Source organism: Stegostoma tigrinum, chromosome 27, assembly GCF_030684315.1.
Source record: "Stegostoma tigrinum isolate sSteTig4 chromosome 27, sSteTig4.hap1, whole genome shotgun sequence".
Classification (NCBI taxonomy): domain Eukaryota; kingdom Metazoa; phylum Chordata; class Chondrichthyes; order Orectolobiformes; family Stegostomatidae; genus Stegostoma; species Stegostoma tigrinum.
In genome coordinates, this window is record NC_081380.1 from 6,712,791 (window position 1) to 6,732,662 (window position 19,872).

Genomic DNA, 19,872 nt, shown 5'->3' on the forward strand with positions numbered 1-19,872 from the left:
GTTCTGGAAACCTGTGTTTGAATCCTGCCACAGCAGATGATAGAATTTGAATTTAATTTTAAAAATTCTGGATTTAAGAATCCACTCAAATCATCTACATGAAATTGTTGGAACAATACAACTGGCTCGCTAATATACTTCAAGGAAGGAAATCCCTCCTCATTACCTACATGTGACTCCAGACCCTCAGCAGTGACTTTCAGATGCCCTCTGAAATGACTTAGCAAGCCAGTCTGTTGTATCACTTGCTATAAATTGTTAACAAAGAAATGAAACCTGACAGACCGCCAGACGGCAACCTAGGCACCGGAAAAGACCTGTTGACCCTGCAAGGTCCTCCTTCGTAACATCTGGAGCTAATGTTAACATTGGAAAACTTGTCTCGCACACTAGTCTGGAAAATTGCCCAAGTTTGTCCTGTACACACATCTAACCCAGCCAGCTACTGACCATCTGTCAACACCTGATCATCAGTAAAGTGACGGAAGGAGTCATCTACCGCACTATCAAGCAGCACCTGCTCAACAATAACCTGCTCAGTGACGCCCAGTTTGGGTTCCACCAGGATCACTTAATTTCTGACCTCATTACAGCGTTGGTTCAGACATAAACAAAAGATCTGAATGCCAGAGGTAAGGTGAGAGTGACAGCCCTTGACATCAAGGCTGCATTTGACTGAGTGCGCTATTAAGGATCTCTAGCAATACTGCAGTCAGTGGGAACTGGGGGCAAACTCTCCACAATTGAACTAGCCCTGAGAAGTAGGATGTTGTTAAACTTCTCCATTATGAATAATTGCAACAATGTGTAAGCATAATTTTTTTATAAATGTTAACCTTTGTTCAATCTCTGATTAACTGGCAGAATCGTATTGGAGCTTCATGAATGAATAAAATAAGTTCCTGTCTTTTGCCTGACAGCAAAATAGTGTTATGTTAGGATGGACTGTGTAACTTTCAGGTGGTGGATCTATTAGGTGTTCCTAATAATGTGCTGCCTATCTTCTTTTATGTAGTAGAGTGTGTAGGCGTTTGGAAGGTATTGTTGAAGAGCCTTGATCAGTTGCTGCACTGTGTCTTGTGAATGATACACACTGCTGTCACTGTGAGTCAGAGGTGAAAGAAGTTAAGCATTCAAGAAGGTTAACGGAACATTGATCAAGCAGTGCTTTGTTATTAAGAGTCTCAAATGTTGCTTGGAGCTGTGCTCCTCCTGACAGTTGGAGAGTATTCTACCATGTTCTTGATTTGAATCTTGTAGATGGTGGACAGGCTTTAAGGAGTCAGGAGGTGAGCTCATTGCTGCAGAATTCTTGGTGTCTGACCTGTTGCTGTAGTCACTGTCGCTGAGTCAAGTAGACCTTATTTGTGTGGGGTTGTGGCATAAGAATTTTAAACCCAACCCCCTTGTTGAATTTGGATTAGTTCCTATCCAATACCCGATCTTAGTTCTGTTGGACACTGAGGCAAGAAGACTTGAAATGCCACCTTCTTTCCAAGGGGTTCAGGTTCAAATCACACCCAAAAGTAAATCAATTGTCTGAAATGACGTTCATGGTTTCTTCAGTTCGGCTGTCTATGGCTTGAATGGTCTCACACACAGTAAGTAATTGGTGCCATTTTGAAACTGCACTGGTATGACAACTTAAACCGTTTAAGTGGGGAGACACTGTAGAATGTATCACTGAAAATTGGAAGTCAATTTGAACTGTATTCTCTGACTAAAAAGTGGTCAAGGTTGATTTACTGGACCCATCAAATCAGCCACTGATTTGTATTTTTGATTCCTGGTCTTCCAGCTGCCGCAGCCGGTCATCTGAGCGCAGAACATCACACAGCAAGAACAAGCAGAGTGCCGTGCCCAAGCAGAGCCCCAGGAATGATACTAATGGTCGGAAACCATGTTGTGCTCGATCCAGTCCCAATCAATCCCCACTGCGAGCTCGGCACAGCAGATCAGTGACTCCCAGGCAGAATGGGCACAAGGGAGTTTCGTGGAATGGCAGGCATAGTCCAAGGCACAGGCATCGTCCAGACAGATCACAGGATGTACGTAATCTTTTCCTTCTCTTCTCTGCTTTCTCTCTCCCTCTTTCTCTTGCTTTCTCTTTCGTGGCCTCCCTGGGAGCTGTGAAGTCAGTTTCTGCTCAGAATCTTGTGTGTGCTCTCCATTGTCCACCATTGTTTTCGATTTCTCATTTCCATCTGAGCCGCATTGTGTAGTCATTAAACACCAAGAATTACTTGTAGCAGTAAAATACTTGAGAAGAAAACCCAAATTTCTACAGGCTGTAATCTAGCAGAGAATGTTCAGAGTTCCCTTCTCCCCCTACAAATAGTATTCACTACTCTGGAAAATGCAGACCGAGCTGGAGATGAATTCAACTGAATATAATTCAAAGGGTTTGATAGAGTTAAAGTAAATTCTAAAGTAGACTTAGTCAGAGAAATCTGACCTTGTGCTAAAACATGAGAGGAAACATTTTACATCATTTGGCATTTATGAAATAAATAAACTAGGATTATTCTCAGAGAGGGAAGTTTAAGGGAAAATCAGTAGAGATCTTCAAAACTCTGAAGGCTTTTGATGGGGTAAATTAGGAAGGATTCTTTCCAGTCAGAAATAATGGGAACTGCAGATGCTGGAGAATCCTAGATAACAAAGTGTGAAGCTGGATGAACACAGCAGGCCAAGCAGCATCTCAGGAGCACAAAAGCTGTCGTTTCGGGCCTAGACCCTTCTTCAGAGCTGATGAAAGGTCTAGGCCCGAAACATCAGCTTTTATGCTCCCTAGGTGCTGCTTGGCTACTGTGTTCATCCAGCTTCACACTTTGTTATCTAGGATTCTTTCCACTGACAGATCCAAGGGATACCGATTTAAGATCATCAGCACAAGTGCCGGGGAGAGACAAGGATTAAAAAAATCCACAGCGAGAATTGTTATGTTCTGGAGTACGTGCTCAAAAAGGTTTTGGAAGCAGCTTCAAAAGAAACATGCAAAACAATAATTCGATCAAGGCTCTTATGGTCTTGAAAATGAAAATAGGAATTTTGTAGGCTGAGGGTAAAGCATAATAGCAGTGGAACATATTAGGCAGATCTTCCAAAAAGTCAGCGTGGGCAACATGATGGCCTAAATGGCCTCCTGTCATTCTACAGAACAGACTTTTTTGTCATGAGCTGCCAACTGGTTTCGCAACAGCGACTCAGCAATAATGAGACCACTCTGTCCTTGCACCTTATTAAACCACAGGCTCAAGTCTTCTGTGGGGAACTGCAGGAGTCTGGCTTGACAGCCTTCCCCAAAAACATTACACCTACACCAATGCATTAAGCAACACCTATTTGTCTCATTTCAGTGCAAGGGTGGCAGGGGTTACATGGTCTAGTGCTTCATGTAATCCATTACTCATCTCTGTGAAACAAAATACAAGAGAAACCATCTGAAGGCACATGATAGTGAATGAAGGAAGTCCCCAGGGGCAATAGCTAGTCAAACAGTCATCACTGTTTTTATTGGTAATTCCTCATCTGCCACCATTTTCAATGTACTAATATATGCGTATTGGAAAATTGTGAGATGGTATTCTGCACCAAATGTATTTCAGTAACTGGAATAGCAGACAGATATACTACCTCCGTGGGTACATGACAGATTATACTTTATTTGATGGAATGTGCGATGGTATCTAGAGTGCTCACGGCATAAGACATGGGCCATTCTCCTGATGCTGGTGTTTGACTTTTACAGGCCTTACCAGAATGGTTTACTAACAAGGTCTAGTCAATTTGTTGTTTGTTGCATGAGGGTGATCATTTTGCAGCCCATTAATTTGATTATTGACTGAGATGTTAGGATCTAGAGGTGCTGCCACTCTATTGCAATTTGTCAGTATGCCAACATGCTTGTATTTTGTGTTCCAACGCACCAGTCTACCAACATGCTGGTATTCCAGTGTGCTGTGCAACATAGTGTTGGAGTCTTCAGTTTGCAGCTTTTCCTGTTCTGTTTTGAAGGGAATCTCATTCAGCCAATTTCTGCAAGTACTTGGTAAGAGCATCAGACAAATCATGCCCCCAGAAGTGACATTGACCAAGGATTGGGAGTAAGGCCAGTAAGGAATTCACTCCCAACCAGGAGTATTTCAACATATAGGTCTAAAAAGCCCTTTTTATATCTTTTCATCAGTACCATAAAAAACCAGCTGTGCAAATTTTTGTAGATAGTCGTTGACTGAAACAATTAGAACACACGTTACATAGTCACGGACGCTGGTGGATAGGAACGTAGAAACTGCAAAGATCATGTAGTGGTTAAAAATCAGTCACGCTCTAGTTGGTCTGTTGATTCCTCAACAAGTTGGAAAGGTACTTGTAGAAAATAAATCTCAATTCTATTTCTTGTTCACTTGTTAAAAAATTTTGTTAAAATACCAGTACCCATTGGTTGATATATCTAACCAATCCCCAGTACAGTAGCAGAGAAGTGAAACAAACAGTACTTCTGGCTCACTTGCTCAGTACAGGCTGTGCTAAGGAGTTCCCAGAACAGATGTAGTTACTGGTACCACTCACGAGACTTTGTCACTCAACTGCAGGTCAAAGGCTGACAATTCTGCAGGAAGTAACTCACCACCTCACTGTCCAAAACCTGTTCACCATCTATAGGATGCCAAGCCTTGGCATCATCCAGGTAAAACGGCTCACTTTAATTGGAACCCATCCATTGCTTCAAATGTCCAAACCCTTCACAATCAAGATTCAGTGACAACAGTGTACACCATGTACAAGATCCACTGCACTAAGTTACCAAGCCTTCTTCAGTGGCATCTTCCAGATCGGTGACCTCTCTTGCCCAGCTAGGAAAGTGCAGCAGACACGTGGAAACACCACTGCCTGCAAGCTTTCCTCCAAGCCACACCACCTTGACTTGGAAATATATCTCCATTCTTTCACTGTTTCTGGATTTAAATTCTGGACCATAAGAAATGGCAGCAGGAATAGGCCATTTAGCCCCCTCTTTCCTGTGCTATCTCCATATCTCTTGATGTATTAATCCCCATCATGAACGTATGTAAATACTGAGGTCTCGTGGTTATCTGGGATGGAGAATTCCATAGGTTCACCACTCTCTGAATAAAATAGTCCCTCCTCATCTCAGCCCTGAATAGCTTTCCCCTTATGTTGCGACTGTGTTCCTTGGTTCTAGGTCACCCCTTCTACCCAGCCAGGGGAAGTGTCTTTTCTACATCTAACCTCTCCATCTCCTTAAGAATTAAGCACATGTTTCAATGAGATCACCCGCCATTCTTCTGAACTCCAGAAAACACAGGCCCAGTCTTCTCCATTTCCACTAATAGGACAATCCCACCATCCCAGTCTGGTAAATCTTTGCTGCATTCCTTCTCTGACAAGTGTATCTTTCCTCAGGAAAAAAGATTAAAACTGAATAACTGCCTCAGGTACTGCCTCAGTACGGTTCTATATGTTTTTAAAGTTTACTCATGGGATGTGGGCATCACAAGCTGGGCCAGCATGTATAGCTTATCCTTATTTGCACCTTGAATTGAGTGTTTGGGGCCCCTTCAAAGGCATTTCAGAGTCTAACATATGCTGTGGCTCTGGAGTTATTTGTAGGCCATACCAGGTAAGGATGGCAAATCCCCATCCTGAAAGGACATTAATGGACCAATAGTTTTTACAATAATCACAGTTGGTTATACGGTTACCATGTAGCTCAAGAGTTTTTTCCCTTTTTTTTGAACTGAATTTACGTTAGCCTAGTTCTCTACTTTTAAACCACGGAGCAGAAATGAAGTGAGCCATCTTCATTACTGTAATTAAATCTTCTTGTGATAAAGATCAGCATATCAGTTACTTTCCAAATTGCTGCACTTAGATGTTACCTTTCAATGACTGTGAACAAGGTCACCCAGATCTTGTTGGAAATCAACACTTCCCGATCTCTAACTATTTAAGAGATGCTTTTCCACCTCCCTTCCTCCCACCAAAGTCCCACAATTTTCCATGTTATGCCCATCTGCATATTCTAACCCACTCAATCCGCCTGTCCAGATGCCGTTGAAGCCTTTTAGTATCCTGCACACATCACACATTCCCACCTAGATATATGCCATCTGCAAACTTTGAAATATTACTTTTAATCCCCACATCCAAATTATTGATGTAGATTGTGACCATCTGGGGGTAACTGATCCTTATGTACCCCACTAGTTACAGGAGAATGACCCACTTATTCCTACTCTGTCTTCTTTCTGTTGACCAGTCCTCAGTCTGCGCCAGTACAACACCCACAACCCTCTAGTAACTGAGATGGAATCTTATCAAGTATCCTGAAAATCAAAATACACCATATCTACTGGCCCCTCCTTATCTATTCTGTTAATAACATCTCCATCATGAAAACATAATTGCATAATACTGCTCTGACAGCAGTAACAAAATGCCATTGAGGCGTGAGACTTGCACAAAGAAACCAATCAGATACAAGAAATCGAAGAGCTGCTTCAGTTCAAATCTTGTCAGAAGCTAATTTCAGTTGTCCCTTAGGGCAGTGGTAAACCTGACCTGAAACTCCTCATTCCAAGTTTGCCGCTTTCAGTCAGGTGCAGAACCTGGCAAGCATGCTCTGTGTATGGAATCAGGGCTCACGTCTGAACTTTATTCAAGTGATGCTTACAAAATTACTGACCACTATATCCACATCCTGAATGGGAAATCCAAGCCCAATTACAAAAATTCCCATCTCCAGGGTTCTCTTCTTGGATTTTTTTTTCATATATCCCATTCAAAAACTGTCTGATTCAAAGGGTGCCACATCAGTCATAGATGAGGGGGCTGAATCCACTTCAAATGCCCAATTGATGGGAGTGGTGGCAGGTAAAACATTACCAGAGGATTTTCGTGGGATATGATTTGAAATCCACGTGAGATTAAAATGAAATATAAAAGAGATATGCTGGCTTTCTTTTTCCATCAAGTAGAGTGCTAACTGAAATGTATCTATTTCTGTTATTCCACGACACCTTGCAGGTAAGGCTTTGGTTATTGATTGTTGTGGATGATGTGCTTTGAATCAGTGTGGCTTGGCTCATTGTGGCCTGAAGCCTTTTGCTGAAACACAACAGTTTCCATCTTTACCCTGCATGGTGCAGGAAAAGTATTCAGTGGGTGTTCAAGGTTTTATAGATTTTACAAAACACCAAGTATAAATATCCATTGTAGATGCTGGTGGCGACAGAAAGATCTGCGTTGCATGTCAATGTGGTGCATGCGGCGAGTGTCCGCTGGTATGCCACAAAACTTTAACTCTGTCCTGTTGGTCTAGTTTTCTAGACAATACTGGGCACTGCTGTGAAAAATTAGGGCATGTGACAATTTGACAACTTGTGTTCCTCTCAACATATCTAACCAATGTTTAAAACCTACTGGTGAATGTGAAGTTGAAAGTAGCTGTTCCTGTTTATCTATTACATCAAGTCAGTTCCTTCATGTGGCAAGCTGAACATAACCCAGTCCTTCACTCTGCATGGCACAGGACTTGCATGCATTACTGTGGGGTCAGTACAGTTTTAGTTTCTTTTACCCAGCAGTTATTATCACAATGTTAAAACCAGAACTGATACAAACAAATTGCTAAGTACCTGTGCAATTACAAGGCAACATAAAACAGCAACTGTGGGGAAACCATTTACAAATTAACATGCACCAATGAAGCTAATTTACTGCACGGAGCTGAGGCAGAAAAGACTGGAGTTGTTCAAGTGCATGTGGAAATTATTCTTTTTATTAAAGGTCATCCTCTGTACTGGTCAACACAAATGGATTACTGTTTCAAACCATTTGGTTTCAAAATAAATCAAGTTGAATTTCTTTACAATTGTTTTTAATTTTTAACACATTTACTAATTGAAAAATTGCATCAAGATTAGCAGGCTGATGAGAGACATTAACCTAATGTTGACCGGTTAGCACAGTGACCCACATGGGAATTAATTTTGGAAAATAGTTCCAATTATAGTATTTTTTTAAAAAAATACATTAAGGTCTTAAATGTAGTTATTTTTAAAGTTTGCTAACAGTAATTTCAGCTGTACAAATCCACACCATGGAAATAACAAGCACAATAACGGTGTCCACGATCCTCAACTCATTCCTAAGTTGGTGATGTGAGTTAATGGGCCACCCACTCTTGCTTGCAGACAAAGAGCATGGCTGCTTAAAAAAAAAATCATCCATCAAAATTCTCCAGTAATTTAATTCACATGGTACTGGCAACCTCAAAGCCATTCCTGACATTGTTCGTGACAAATAAAGATATAGTTGCCATAGTCCCAACAGACCATAGCACTTCTCTCTCATTAGAAAGAAACGTCTGGTGGTAGTTTAACTGAGGGCAGTGGTGAGGAATGGAAGATCTGGTACAAGAATTGAACCCACACTCTTGGCATCACACACTGACTGTCCAGCCAAGTGAGCTAAACTCCTCCTCTCCCCCCCCCCCCCCCCCCCCCCAACTTACAAGTAAGTGTGTATGGAATAGATGATATAACTGAAAACTAATACCTTTATTAAATAAGAGGAGGACCGTTAACATTAAATCCATAAGATGAACATGCGTGAAAATAGAAGTAGCTTTAGAAAACCTTGTCAATTTCCAACTTAAATAGAATCACTGTCCTTAGTACCATTTTAAACTTGTGCAATGGACTATCATAATACACATAATCAGCAAGCAATGAAACATTAAGGAACCTCCATCATGGTTATAACAACTATGGCCCAAAAATGACTAGTATTGTCATATAGGTGACCATGAGGTAATTGGATTGCTGCAAAAAAGAAACCAGCAGGTTCAATCACATTCTTCAAAGGAAAGAATCCTACCACCCTTATCAGATAAGTTCAATTAGCCCCACACATAACCTCATTTATTCTTAACTCACCCTGAAGAGGCCTAGCAAGCCATTGCTTGTATTAAGCCACTGTAAAGAATAGACTACAACACCTCAACAGGAAAGCCCACCATCACCACCTTACACAAACTAAGGATGAGCTATAAATGACAACCTTGGCCATGGCACCTACATCCCAGGAATATTTTTTGAACTAACCTGAGAGTGCCAGTCCCTTCCCAATTTTTCACAAGGTGAGGATTGATAATAATTCCAAACCACTAGTCTGTTTTCCTTTGACATTGTAGATTTATCCAAACCCCTTTATTTAATATCCTCCCCAGAGTTTTTGTTTTCAGTTTCAGCAGGTATGACGGCTATTAACCCTTTGAGTACTGCATATTTTGTTACGGAAAGCCAAAACAAATTCAACTTGGCAAGTGAACCACTATTTAAAGAATGTGTTTTACTACTTGCAACATTTTGATGTTAGCAGGCAATATTTATAATTCAAAAGAGAGGAATTCCACAAATGAGGTTTCAATGTTTTGTATTTTCACAATATTAAGTGCAGATTTTGCTTCATTTACATTTGCTCAGGAAAACTTCATGTGGGAAGAACAGGGGAACTTTCGACCATCAAAGCCTATGCCAGCACAAACCACCGACTGTTTACAGATCCTGTCTGATTTTCAGTCTGTTGATTTTAACAGCATAAGCTACAGGCAGTTTCTGTAATGAGCAGACGCCCCATGCTGTCACATTACCACCCGGGTGATGGAATGGAAAATCCATTTAGGATTTGCTCCTTCACAGAACAGTCTTCCCCCTCCTTGTCTATTGCAAACTTTGTATAATTGGACTCAGCAGAATAAGTTTTCATTCCAAATACCAAAGAGCCTTACCCCGAATTGGCATCAGGTGAAGTTCCATCCATTTGAGGATGTGTTAAGGGAAATTGGATGGACTTACATCTTTGTCGGCTACAGATTGGAGAATAATAAGTATTAACAAGAAAATGTTCAAACAGTCCTCCAAGGGTTAATAAGCCTGAAGACAGATTATCTACAGGGTGTTCTGGTTGCCACCCATTCCTTCCATTGATAGCTTCCCTACCTGCTCTGTGTGTGCTTTTGCCTCTCTGTAAGCTTTCCCTCGTGTCTCTAATCCAGTGTGCACTTTCTGTTTTCCTTAATCAGTTGTCGTGTAAAGTTACTGCACTGCTCGTGATTGGATTTTTATGCTTAATGAGATTCTTCTGTTCCTGAACCTTTTGCATATGAAACATCATGGCTGCAATGTTTGAGCATAAAGAACAATAGAGGAAAAAAAATAGCACTTAGCATCAAGTCTATGGCACATTACTAAAGAGTCACTGTCTCTTTCCCATATTGCACTCCAATGTGGAGATATTGTTTTCTTTTGTTATTGCACTCCTATCTGTGGTTGGAAGGTAGGTATTTGTTTGCCTTGGCACGCAACACATCTGCAGATGAGTCTGTTAAAGCACCCTGGCTTGAAGTTAAATCTTATTTGATTTCCTTCCATTTTCTGGGTTTTTTTGTTGCTTTTTATTTAAAAAGAAACTCCTTTGGTTGTCTGTTTTATTATAAAATCTCCCAGTTAGCCCCTGCTCTGGATTCATTTTCTTTTCTGACCTTCATGTTCTGTAGAGTTGTTAAGATGCATATCTGTGTTGTTTGTAGCATTGATCCATGAATGATGCCTTTTAAGTCATTTTCTTTTGCTCTGTTTTTATTTTTTTCAGTAGCTGTACTAACATATATGGTGTCCCTGACTATAGTGGCTGTTTGTTCCTGTCTAGCTATAGAAAGCAAAAGGGAGAAAGAAAATCAAAGAAGACAAAGGCCATATTTACATATAACATGTATGGGTGTTTTGTCAGTTCTTCAGCAGAATCATTGCTGTCGTAGTCCCTTCAGTTCCCTGTTTGGGGCATCTCTGCATGGTCATTTTCTTTAAACAAACTTAATTTAAAAAGAAAAAGCGGTGGGTGAGATATGACTATAATGAGCATCCCTCATAACCTTTGACCTTTAGCCTCCATTTACTACAGTCGTTTTGGAAAACGAACCACATTAGGTCTGTTTAGAAAACAACTGCAGTTGGGCTCTCCTTATACTGTTCCCATCACTGATTAGAAAATGTAAAATCCAGTTTGGAAGAAAGGGTACTTAAGGGAATACATTTTTCCTCAGCAGCTTTGATACTAGCTCTCTCTGAACATTTAGGAGAAACTCCAAAGATAATTGATGGCAGCATTGTGTAAATGCAAGGCCAGTCATCTGACATGATACTTATTGTTTGATAATCATTTTTTGAGTTCACAGTGTCAGGATCCATAAGGGTTCTATGAATAACTGGGCTGAAATCAAATCATAAGACTGATGGAATTTGTAAACTCATTCATGAAACTCATTGACTCTGTGAAGGAAGATTATAAAATTGAAGTTGAGTGTTAGGGACGCTGCCTAAATGGGGAATTGAAGCTCAAGTGAACAAAATGTTGAAATAGTCACCTTCTAATACATGTCCTCACAAGGTGGAATTGACTTTCTTGTTTATGTTCCCAACCGTAGAATAGATTTGGCCCTAGAGATGGAGAAGGAAGACGAAACCAGAAGAGAAAATGTTCACTGTAACAGGATTATGGCACTTCTTGGGAGCATAGTTAAAAGCAGTAGAGGCTTCTGGTCTACACTATCTGATAGGTTACAACTAAACACTAACCCATGAGGGGAACAGAAACACAATCTCCTCACCATGTCAGGCCCATTTTATCCTTTAAGCCAGTGCTGCTTTCCCTGTTAACATTCACTTTTCAAAAATAAATTAAGTTCTTTTCATCTCTTTCGTTTATACTGACAATCAATGGCTTTAAGAATTTGTGACTCATGGGAGCTCTCCTTTTGGGATAATTACTTCTAATGAGAAGCTTGGGTTTGCTCAATTGTGCAATCCACTTACAATGTCGGAAGATAACTTTCCTGACTCCAAATAGTTCTGTATTCATGCAGATTTGAAAATCTTGTAAGCAATGAGTGAATGAGGATGAATTTTTAAACTGCTTGTTTTTAAAGAAAAAGGCTTAGTATACAAAAACAAAGTCTTAAAGTGACTATGCTACAGTATATTCATGACCAAAGTGTCAACATTTGCCTACCAATCCTTGTGATGATATCACCTATGCTAAGGGGTTGAAGAGGGAAACGCAAAGCAGAGATGGATTACCAGGGTTGCTCACATGATCTCTCCCATGACTCCACTCCCACAGTGGCTGGGTAAAGTATGCATTTGATACGTACAGTCCCTGTACATAATCTAACATCTACTTTTAAGTAGTTCTGAAAGATGGGAGGGGTTTAGAAGTTAATGTAAAATAAATTTTAAAATTGTTCCTCTAATTATTTTGGAATATAAAATCTATTCAAAGGTTATCTCACATTGCCTAATTTTTAACACAGTTTTATTTACAAGTCAGTGGTAAAATGTTTTTTAACTAAATATTTACATTTGAAACATGCGCACTCTAACATGTTACTTGCAGTACGAGGTTATTTGTGCTCAGAAGTCAACTTTGTAAAATGCTTAAGCCAAATAGTGGTATTTTTTATGCTAAAATGGATTTGGTAAACCTCAATTAAATGCTAGGACAAGTGACGAATGTGTTTTATGGCTGTCACAACATCCTTAGTATGAGGATGTGATTTCAGGTCACTTACAATGGACCACAAAGTTAATATTGGCATGGGAGAACATTTTAGGAAACCAGCAATTAACAATCACACAGTGAGGGTGGCCAAAACTCAGCGGTGGTCAGTTCAGTGTGGTCAGTTATCAGCCATATTGTTTTCCTCCGTATGGCAACTTGGAACTTTTTTTTTAATTTGTGTTTTTTTTTGCAACGAAGGTTTTTTTTAAATGGACAGTGTGATTAATGGCAGTGGAAAAAATATGCTATTGTCTTATTGCAAAGAGATTTAAAACCGTAAGGGTAGTATCCACCATAAGGGTATTGGCAACTACTAAGCAGCTACAAAAAGGCTCAAATTAGACCGGAAAACAAAAAAAAACAGACTGTGTGGTTTATTTTAAACCAATGCACCTTCTGCGGAGAAAAAAGGGATGCCTTCCCAACAATATCTATTCCAGATTTAAGACAAATGTGTCAAAATCAAAATAATTTGAAATGTTCCAATGCACTTATCCCCCTCCCCTGCCCCCAACTCCCTCACACCAAAGTACAAAATGTTTCAGGCTGATTGACATTTCAGAACTGAAAATCAGAGGGCAGATTGGACATGCCAGTTCTTAACATTGGTTCAAAACTTTGTCTTCTGCCCTTCACTGTGCAATCCTGAAGAATGCTAAAGGTCACAGAGACTGGGAGAGGCTCATTCGCTGCACTTAAGGAATGCCAGACATTCTGCATTTCACTTTGTCTCCTATAACCTCTTGTCCGAAACTTTACAGGTAAAATCTGACATTCCACTGGTATATATTTATATATGAATGACCCATTTATGGAGTGGTAGCCCAGAAACCCCAGATCGGCCTTATTTTAGTGCATCAGTACTTAGGCTTTGAAGCAGTTGCTTTATTGTAGTATTAATAAATTCCTTTGCACATTCTTAATTTCATACATTGTTCATATTTCACTACTTGGAAAGGGCTTTTTTGTGTCTTTTTTTCTCTTGCATTTTGTGACTCTAATGATGCACTTATGTTGCCCCGCTTTTCCCTTTTTCCTCACACCTTACCTACTAATGGAGGAAATGCTACCTGATTGGTAAGTGTATGTTAACCAAACGGGGGTACAAAAAAATACATTAATAATCTGGGTCGCTGATGACAGATGAGCAGTTCTCTGCAGGAAAAGCACAAAAAGAAAACAGAGTATTATTCAGAGGGTTTTGTTTGAGTGATAATTAATACATTTGTGGATTTTTGTTCCAATTTTTGCCTTCCATTTCTGTGCTGTTCAGTCAAGTTGTCTATCTTCACCTTGTTTTATTTTAAAACCAGAAATTGTAAAAAAATACTTTGTCCTTTCCTCAAAAATACAGCAATCTATTGAGCTCACTCTTTAATTTATTTATTATTCCATTCTGTTCCTTCTTAACCTTTGGTTGACTGGTTACTTTTTTTTCCCATTCCAGGTTTGTTATTTTGAATTAATTTTTGGTTTGCATGCAAAATCTTGCATGAGCTGCACTGTAGAGGACTGTGTTAGATAAACTATTGACGTAGGCTGTCTTAGGGATGTGGCAAGAATTAAAAGATCAATTGCTGTTGTGTCGGAGTGTCTTTAAGTTCAGTCTTTCTCTCCTGCTACAGAGCACGGACTCCAGGTCATTGTCACCAGGAGCAGAACCCAGATCTGTGTCAACATCTCCCAAGGCCAAGGACACCAAGCACTCGAAGCATGGGTCCAGGAGTTTCAGGTCCAGGTCCCCAGGCCACAGCAGGAGATCTTCCACTGAGGGCAGGCATGCAAAGCACAGGTCAAGGTCAGCATCCACACATAGGGGCTCAAGCCGACGGAAGCCGACTCTACCAGCTCACAAAGGGTCTCTACGCTCTCCAAGCCAATCAGACTTCAGCAGTGACTCTGCAGAATCTGTCGGCAGTCACTCACGATCGCACAACGTGTCAGCGTGGAGTAAAAGCACGCGCGCAAAGAAGTTAGTCTTGTGTTATATTTTTTCCAACCTTCAAAAAAGGCTAGTTGTACTGTTTTCCCGCAGTTCCCAAGCCACAACCCCAACCCTAACCTGTCCTCCACTGCTTGAGATATCCCCCTCCAAAGATCTTGCACTCCAGATCAGGAACACATTGCCAACCTGACACAGATGAGCCAGAACTAACCTGGCTATCATCAATTCAGGAATGAATTGCACAAAGCTACATACATCACTGTTCTAGTGACTGAAAGAAAGTGTATTGTGTCCATGACTACTTTAGTTTCTCCCATGCTCACCTTTCACCTCAGACCCTCCACCCCCACCCTGAAGTGAAACCTTTCAGCCCTGATAGAATATGCAGCAGATTTATGTGTGTGTAATTGACAAATTTGGGTTCAGACCTTCATTCAGTCCTGTCTTCCCACAGACTTGCAATTGATTTGAGTTCAGTCCAGGTTCTGATGTTCACTCTGGACAAGCAATCCAGCAGAAAATCAAGTTAATTAGGTTTTCCTGCCACACAGTTATCTACCAAAGCACGAGACAAAATGTTTAAACAGGTACAGAGTTCACCTGTTCTCAAGCATTGGCCAGGGGAGGTACTGCTCAAGACTCTGTCCAGGTGACGAGTTAATACTCTTTGCTGGGCTTGCAGTTCTGACAGCGTTCAATGCAAATAACAGACAGACTGTAAAAGGACCCTTCCTTTATTCACTCATTTCTTCATTTTGTGCAATTCATTCCTGAATTGATGATAGACATGTTAGTTTTGGCTCATCTGTGTCAGGTTAGCAATGAGCAAGAAACTTCTGAGAAGTTTGAAACTCAATCAACTCTTTGGATAACGTTGTATGAGGTAAATGTTAAAGTGCAATTTTTTTAGATGCCATTTTGTGATACACAGTTTTTTTCATTGAATGTTTGGCACTGATGCAAGAAATATTTGCCATGTTGCACAGGGTAATTATAGCCCTTAGAATTGATAAGTCAGTGCATTTTAATTTGAGGCCTGTGGTTATCGAATTCAGAGAAGAGTTAACCTTAAGCCCAACAAAAGAAAGTGGAACTAGGAGGTCCCAGAAGGCAAGGGTTTTTGTATCTTCTTGAACTTGCCACAGTTAAAAGATTCAACTGGTGCCGTTCTTCCGAAGAAAATGGTCAATTCATTGCCTTTAGTAGACAAAATCTCTGTCCTTTCTTTAAATGTATCAGTGGCCAGTTTTCACATCCATTGATTAGGTCATTCCTGTGGTACAGTTCTCTCTGATGCCACGTGTTGGCATATTGTGAAGTATGAAGGGATCAGCAGTTGGTGTTCCTCTGACAGGTGAAGGAAGGACCTTCTGGGCTAGTAGCCAGCAATCTCAGAGTAAAGATGTTTGAGTTTTAGTTGCTCCTGCTCCAGAATGTCAGATCTTCTGCAACCAAATACGCAAATGCCACTGGAACTGTCAAAGCAATTCCTATCCTGCCCTCTTTGCTGCCAGGAAAATGGTTGTAAGAAAGACAGTAACAATTTTGCAAATGACCAGGCAGCAGTATTAAACGAAACTCACTTTCTCAATAAAACATTCTAAAGTCACCGTGAAATATCCTCCATCTTTCTATCTAGAGACATTTGTAATTACAGATGTAATGTACACATAAGAGCAATTTAGCTTTGTTATGCACATAGTTGCATTTCTGTGGTTAAGTCTTTAAAGAAAATTGTAAAGAACTCCACTTGTACATTTTAATATCCTAATTTCCCTGGTCTGATTACAGCAGTGCATGCAAAATTACCTTTTCATTGTTGATGATGATCTTTTTGGTCATATTTGGGAAGTCTGCACAATGGACAAGATGTGCCGGTTGTGTGAGACAAGCTGGATTGGCCAGCTGGCCCTTTCCTTTACTTCTGTTTGAATGGTGATAAAACAGCCAAAACTGTTTATCAGGATAACAAATTGTGGGGCTGGATGATCACAGCAGGCCAAGCAGCATCTTAGGAGCACAAAAGCTGACGTTTCGGGCCTAGACCATTTCCGTTATCTTTGAAAACTGTTTATCATCCTAGGTTAAGGCAGACGTCACACCGCCACCATCGAAGCCATCCCACTAGCAGGAATAAGAGTCGCACTCGGTCACCAGGGAAACGTGAACAGCCTAGCAGCCACAACTCGGACAAGAAGAAAAGCTCTTCCTACAGCCCTCGGCGCAAGAGCAGTTCCAGGAGCTCTAGCAGGTCTCTGTCATGTTCCTGCTCCCGATCCTATGACAAGAGAGATGGGAGCAGCAAGTCACAGTCGTCACCTCACAAGGAGCAGTCCAGGTTGGTGCCATTCTGTAAAAACAATGAGTAGGAACATGGTTTTCACGAAAATGTGATTTACCCACGATGTGAGATGGCTAATATAAGGTAGAGCTATAACATTACAACTGTTTTTTAATTAAGAACACAGTTGCATTCATGAAAAGTGCAATTTTAAATGAAGAACTTAATTTAAATGAGATTTTCTCATTGTAGCCGTTATAAAAATTACAGTTAGGTTCCGTGGGAAATTTCCCATCAGAAAAACGCGTTAAAATATTAAACTAAAACAAAGAATTGCAGATACTGGAAATCAGAAACAGATTCAGAAATTGCTGGAAAAACTCAGCAGGTCTGGCAGTGTCTACAGAGAGAAAGCAGATCAGGTCATACAACCCAATATGATGCCCAGAATGAGAGGACTTGAAGTGAAACTTCCAGCACTAAAATGCGTATACAGTCCCCGTATACTGATTTGCTTCAATAGGGAGCGGTTTAAAATATACCAACTTGAAACAAACTTTCTGTTCTTCCTTTCAATCTAAGTTCCTTATTTCTTCTTGTTAATTGGAGCAGTCAGGATTTCTAACTGCTGTATGTTCAGGTGGCACAGTGGCTCAGTGGTTAGCACTGCTGCCTCGATGCACCAGGGACCTGTGTTTGATTCCACCCCTGGACTACTATCTGTGTGGACTTTGCACATTCACTCCTTGTCTGTGTGGGTTTCCACCCACAGTCCACAGGTCCTCAGGTTAAGTGGATTGCCCATGGTGTTGAGGGATGTGCAGGTCACTTGGATTAACCATGGGAAATACAGGGTTACAGGGATAACGGGGGGTGGAGGGGCATGTTTTTCGGAGGGTTTGTGTGGACTATATGGGTCAAATGGCCTGTTTTCATACTGTAGAGATTCTGTGATTGCATCTTCTCCTGAAATCGTTTGGCCTAGATGTGAATTTATCTATATGTTTCTCTTGAAACTAGAATTTGCATCCTGTTTGAGGAGCTGTCTGTCCTATCCAATTTGATTGTTGGAAGTTAAATAAAAGCAAGACAATAGTAATAAATATGATAATAAGTTTGCAAATGATTGGAGCTGTGCAGCACTGAAAATATGCATCCCAATAAAACACAGTAAGAGTCTCTTGAATCTGCTCAATACAAGTTGACATGGCTTAGTTTATGTGTGTATATGTCACCAGATCTTTAAATCACCTGCAGTAAAGGGTCTTTAATCTTCTGTGTGTAAGGAAATAGAAGACAAAACGTACAATAATCCCAGCTTGTGCAAGGTGCAACTAGTCCATTCAAACATTCAGTACAATCAGAAAAAAAATGACTTCCTCAGCAAAAAGTCAAAAGGTTGATACTCACCCTGTGTCCTGGACCTTGCCGCCACGTTGCTTTCAGTTGTTTCAGTGGCGGGAGTCCGGGAGGAAGCGCGAGGGCAGCCTGGGAAGGTAAGCTTCCGCCCAATAAATTTGGGAGCTAACTAATACCCGAGACACTGCACGCATAATGTCTCCCACCTTTCCACCTCCTCTAACCTAACAATAACACCGACTAAGTGTGGTGAGCAGTTAAGCTATTTGCAATTATTTCCTCATCTCTTTGTTATCTTTTGGGGTGGTCACCCAGAAGCCAGATCCTCTGGGAGCGGGTCGGAAGGCAAAGCCGGAGTCTGTTTGAGTGTATAATGGAGTAAACTTACTGGTGCAGAAAACACTGCAAAACTTTTTAAAAACTAATTAATTTTAAACACTTAACTAAGTAGAGATGGCAGGCCAGGTGGTGTGCTGTAGCTGTATGATGTGGGAGCTAGCTGATCCCATTGAGTACGGCAGTGACCTCATCTGCAGTAAGTGTTGGCTGCTTGAGGAGCTCCGGCTCAAAGTTGATGAGCTGGAATCCGAACTCCAAACACTGCGGCACATCCGGGAGGGGGAGAAATACCTGGATGCTGTGTTCCAGGAGGCTCGTACACCTGGTAGATTAACTAATGGTAATTCGATCGGTGGGCAGGCACAGCAGTGTGTGACTACGAATGAGACAGGTAGAGGGGCCCTGCAGACAGGAACACAGGAGCTGCAGCCCTTGACATTCTCCCACAGGTATGAGGGACTTGCTCCCTGCCTGGATGAGGAACAGGGCTGCAGGAAGGATGAGTCAACTGACCATGGCACTGTGGTCCAGGAGACCATTCAAGACGGGGGAGCAAAAAGACAAATTGTAGTTGTAGGGGATTCCATCATCAGGGAGATAGACAGTATCCTTTGCGAGCAGGATACAGAATCCTGCATGGTGTGTTGCCTGCCCAGCGCCAGGGTGTGAGACATCTCTGGCCAGCTTGAGAGGATACTAGAGAGGGAGGGGAGAGGGTCCAGTTATTGTGGTCCATGTAGCATAGGCAGGGCTAGGAAAAAAAGACTTGTATCACTGGGATGGGCTCCACCTGAACAGGGCCGGGTCCACTGTTCTGGAGAAAAGGGTAAATAGGGTGGTTAAAAGGACTTTAAGCTAGAAAGTTGGGGGGTGGGTGCAGGGAGAAGTGAGCATAGAGGGACAATAACAATTAATGTAAGGCACAGCAGCAGGTTAGCAGGTGACAAGGAAGCTTCAACTCCATTGAAAATTTAGAAAACAAGTTAAAGGGAAGGAGAACTCAAGAGTTGTTACTAATGGAGGTAATAGGACCCAAAAAGAAGGTGCAAAAACTGTCCCAAGAGCGCTTTATCTGAATGCTCGGAGCATTCAAAACAAGATGGATGACTTGACAGTGCAAATCATGGCAAATGGGTATGATTTAGTGGCCATTACAGAGACATGTTTACAGGATGGTCACGACTGGGAGTTAAATATCCAGAGGTATCAAACTGTTCGGAAGGACAGACAGGAAGGTACGGGAGGTGGTGTGGTTCTGATTTTTAAGGATAATATCAGAGCAGTCGTGAGAAAGGATATA

At 41.2% G+C, this 19,872-nt stretch overlaps 1 protein-coding gene across 15 annotated transcripts in view; it reads left to right on the forward strand.

Moving 5' to 3' along the window:
- The window catches only part of LOC125464774 (serine/arginine repetitive matrix protein 3-like), a 693,195-nt gene that overhangs the window by 644,061 nt on the left and 29,262 nt on the right, over positions 1-19,872 (forward strand). For all 15 annotated transcript variants that reach the window (XM_059655503.1, XM_059655504.1, XM_059655501.1 and 12 more), the window contains 3 exons: positions 1,799-2,048; positions 14,274-14,620; positions 16,677-16,931. In XM_059655503.1, the coding sequence (XP_059511486.1) occupies positions 1,799-2,048; positions 14,274-14,620; positions 16,677-16,931 (852 nt within the window). The remainder of the gene's footprint in view (positions 1-1,798; positions 2,049-14,273; positions 14,621-16,676; positions 16,932-19,872) is intronic.